A 4,333-nucleotide genomic window follows, 5' to 3' on the forward strand; every position below is an offset into this window, starting at 1 on the left:
CAGACTTCCATGGGGATCTGTTTGTGTGTCACTGTGTGTAAATTTGATGGTCAGTCCCAGGATCTTTGCAGTACTGGCTTTCATGGCGTGTGCATGTACGTGCACATGTGTTCTGGACTTGGTGCATGTGGGAACGCCCACCCTGGCTCCTGCTTGTGGGCATCCATCCTCCTGCGACGTCCCCTGGCCTGCCCCCCAGAAACAGAAGGGGGAGCTGGGCAGGGCAATGCCCGGGTTCCCAGATGGGGGTCCGGGAGGGGGGTCCACACCATGCAGCCCGACTACCGGGTCCCAGAGTCCAAACTCCCGCTGGCTCATGCGGGTAAACCCCGTGGTGAAGATCTGTCCCTCGCGGGTAAAGATGGCGCGCATGGGCCGCATCCCTTCGTGGGCCGCCAACCTCTCCTGGCAGACGGGAAAGAGAGCGTTACGGGCCGGCCGGGGCGTAGAGAAGCTGGCTGGCCAGAGGGGTGAGGAAGAGGAAAGGCCAGGGGGACAGACCCCCCCTCAAGCCAAGGTTGGGCAACTATGGCAACTTTATGATTTGTGGACTTCAACTCCCAGAATTCCTGAGCCAGCCATGCTGAGGGGAAAGGGAGAGGTTTCCAAGCTGAGCCAGGCTGGCTCAGGAATTCTGGGAGTTGAAGTCCACAAGTCATGAAGGGGCCAAAGTTTCCCTCATGCTGGCTCAGGAATTCTGGGAGTTGAAGTCCACGAGTCATGAAGGGGCCAAAGTTTCCCCCACGCTGGCTCAGGAATTCTGGGAGTTGAGGTCCACGAGTCATGAGGGGGCCATAGTTCCCCAATGCTGGCTGGGGAATTCTGGGAGTTGAAGTCCACCTATCTTAAAGCATGTTGGCTAGGGGATTCTGGGAGTTGAATTGTATTTGCTAGCTCTGTTTTTACTGTAATGTAAGTGGCCCAGAGTTGCTTTGGACAACGAAACGGGCAGCACGTCAAATTTAAGAAGTACCACGAAGCCAAATAAAATAATAAAATATAAGGTGAAAAAAAAAGAATATATAATATAATATAAAATAAATAAGATATAAAAAATAACAATAAAATGAAACAAAATGAAACAGAGTCAATAAAACATATAACAGAAAATGAAAATAAATAAATAAAACATAAACGAAGTATAAACGAAATAATGCGATGAAATAGAAAACAAACTACACAATAAAATGAAATGAAACATCCAATAACCCAATAAATAAAACGCAACATAAAACCATAAAGCAAAATGTAAAACAGAACAAGAAATTAAATTATAAAATAAAATGTAATAAAATAAAATAAAAAACATGAACTAAAATCAAATAAAACATAATAAAAAAAACACAATCAGGTAAAAGGAGAGAAGCCCTGGCCATTTTTACAATTCTATTTTCTGTAGGTTGAGCAAATGGCTTGACCTCCCCCCACATACCTAGAATTTGGGGGGGGGTGTCACCCCAATAAGAAGAGACTGGACAGCCCTTTGTTTGAAATGGTATAGGGTTTCCTGCCTGAGCAGGGGGTTGGACTAGATGACCTCCGAGGTCCCTTCCAACTTTATTATTATTATTATTATTAACAACCTGCCTCCAGAAGTGGTGAATGCTCCAACACTGGAAGTTTTTAAGAAGAGACTGGACAGCCATTTGTCTGAAATGGGATAGGGTTTCCTGCCTGAGCAGGGGGTTGGACTAGATGACCTCCGAGGTCCCTTCCAACTTTATTATTATTATTATTATTATTAACAACCTGCCTCCAGAAGCAGTGAAGGCTCCAACACTGGAAGTTTTTAAGAAGAGACTGGACAGCCACTTGTCTGGAATGGTACTATAGGGTTTCCTGCCTGAGCAGGGGGTTGGACTAGAGGACCTCCAAGGTCCCTTCCAACAATTATTATTATTATTATTACTATTATTATAATCCTCCCTGGAGGCTGAAGCGTGTCCCCCTTTGCTTTCGCCCACCTTCCTGTTCCTCTTCTCTTCCTGTGGAGTCAAAGGTCAAGATATCCTCGCGTAGCCCCCCCATGCACCCCTTCTTCTCCACCCCTCCAGGACCCCAGGCAGGGGCTGCCCCAGTGGACGCCGTCCGTCCGTACCAAGTCCCAGAGTGCCAGCTGACGCTCGCTCATCTTGCTGAAGCCGGTGGTGAAGACGCGGCCATCGGCCAGAAAGATGGCCCGGACGGGGCGGGCCCCCTCATGGGGCTTGAGGGTCTCCTGGGGGCAACGGTTAGTGGGTTAGATCACACAAACACGGCAACCACAAAGCGTTCGTAGGGTGTTTCTCAACCTCGTCCACTTTAAGACGGGTGGACTTCAACTCCCAGAATTCCCCCTTGCTGGCTGGGGGATCCTGGGAGTTGAAGTCCACAGGTCTTAGAACAGGGGTCTTCCAACTTGGCCCTTTTAGGACTTGTGGACTTCAACTCCCAGAATTCCTCAGCCAGCGTGCCTAGCTGAGGAATTCTGGGAGTCGAAGTCCACAAGTCATAAAAGGGCCAAGTTGGAAGGCCCCTGCTTGTGGACTTCGACTCCCAGAATTCCTCAGCCAGGCACGCTGGCCGAGGAATTCTGGGAGTTGAAGTCCACAAGTCATAAAAGGGCCAACGTTGGACATCTCTAGTATAGCCCATGGGGCACTGCAACTCAGCCGAGGGGGAGAGGTGGTTAGGACGCCTGAGGTGAAGAGGAAGATTAGAGAGAGGTCAGACTAGATGTCCTCTGGGGAATCCCTCGGTTCCATTACTCGGGATAGCCCAAGGATGTGGCCCTTCGGGAGGGTTTGGGTTACAACTGGCATCATCATGGATGAATCCAGGGATTGGAATTGGGGGGAGGTGGGCTGGCGGGAGGGGGGTGTCAGCCTGGGTCCTCCCCCCAGCTGTGTGCACATGGGTCTTGGAGTGGCTGGGGGGGGGACGGGTCCTGACTCCTTTCTGAGCCTTTGCAGAAGAACGGCAGGAGATGGACACCAGCAACGGGGTTCTCCTGCCCTTTTAAGACCCTGGTTCCAGCATAGTCTACCTGTGTGGTAGACTAGGGAATTCTGGGAGTTGAAGTCCACCCATCTTAAAGTGGACGAGGTTGAGAAACACCGCAGATTAAACCATTTAGTAGAGGTCAGTCACCCCAAAGCACCCCAAAAGGAAGCGGAACCCCCCTTTAATGGGACGGACACCTACAGCCGCCTGCCAGGTGCTTCCCCAGTGGGATTGAAGCTCCTGTCCACCTCGGAGAAAAGGGAGCAGCCATGCAGATGGGGAAGATGGGAATTGTAGTCCAATTCATTTAGGTGAGATCAGGAGCCAGGGGTGAGCACAGCTTGATTTTATTCCTGAAAGTTAGGTTAATTCCTGTGCCGATTCGGACAGTGTCACCCAAATTTATTGTTGAATTTAGCACGTCTGGCAGGGAGGGTCACAGGCAGGAAGTCAAAAAAGGCAAGATGGCGGCTGCAACCAAGCTAGGGGACACCCCCCCCCCCCCGTTTTCTTTGAGGGAGTTCTGCTTGCACGGATAGTGTGTCGTTTGGGTCGCCATCTTGATTTTTCTCAACTCCGAGAGAAGTCTGGACTATCCATTTAATCCCATCGCCAGCAAACCAAGATCAAACTAGGATCAAACTAAGCCAGCACGGACACCAGGATCAGTAAAATGCAGAATTCTCCACCCAAGCTGGGAGAATGAGGTTAACTCAAGAGCTTGAGAGAGCGAGTAGACTTGAATTCCTATCATTACCCAGCAGTTGCAGCGCCTTTATTTCTAAATGTTATTTGGGAAATCAGACAGTTGGCTTGGAGTATCCATATAGAAGAAGCTGGGGGATTCTGGGAGTTGAAGTCCATCCTTCTTAAAGCATGCTGGTTGGGGGATTCTGGGAATAGAAGTCCATCCTTCTTAAAGCATGCTGGTTGGGGGATTCTGGGAGTTGAAGTCCACCCTTCTTAAAGCACACTGGTTGGGGGATTCTGGGAGTGGAAGTTCTCCCCTCTTAAAGCACGCTGCCTGGGGGATTCTGGGAGTTGAAGTCCACCCCTCTTAAAGCCTGTTGGCTGGGGGATTCTGGGAGTTGAAGTCCACCCCTCTTAAAGCATGCTGGCTGGGGAATTCTGGGAGTGGAAATCCACCCTTCGTAAAGCATGCAAGCTGGGGGATTCTGGGAGTTGAAGTCCACCCCTTTTAAGGTTGGAATCGCTGGTCTGAACCACCCAGAGAATGCCAAACGAAGGAATAAAAGCTCACATCTACCCCACATGCTGGGGGGCAGGTAAGGCAGTCCCCCCCCCACACCCCTCAGTCGGTCTGACTCACAGCCACAACCAGGTGCTGCCG

The 4,333-nt window shown here is 50.3% G+C and overlaps 1 protein-coding gene across 1 annotated transcript in view; it reads right to left on the reverse strand.

Annotated features, from left to right (window-relative positions):
- Positions 1 to 2,218, reverse strand: part of CORO6 (coronin 6) — a gene marked incomplete at its 5' end in the record, with an annotated part of 12,473 nt that extends 10,255 nt beyond the window's left edge. Inside the window, one exon of the mRNA XM_015828478.1 lies at positions 2,099 to 2,218. Coding sequence (XP_015683964.1) covers positions 2,099 to 2,218 — 120 coding nt within the window. The remainder of the gene's footprint in view (positions 1 to 2,098) is intronic.
- Positions 2,219 to 4,333: the final 2,115 nt, after the last annotated feature.

The sequence above is a fragment of the Protobothrops mucrosquamatus genome, unplaced genomic scaffold (genome assembly GCF_001527695.2).
Source record: "Protobothrops mucrosquamatus isolate PMUCROS unplaced genomic scaffold, P.Mucros_1.0 scaffold4550, whole genome shotgun sequence".
Lineage (NCBI taxonomy): Eukaryota > Metazoa > Chordata > Lepidosauria > Squamata > Viperidae > Protobothrops > Protobothrops mucrosquamatus.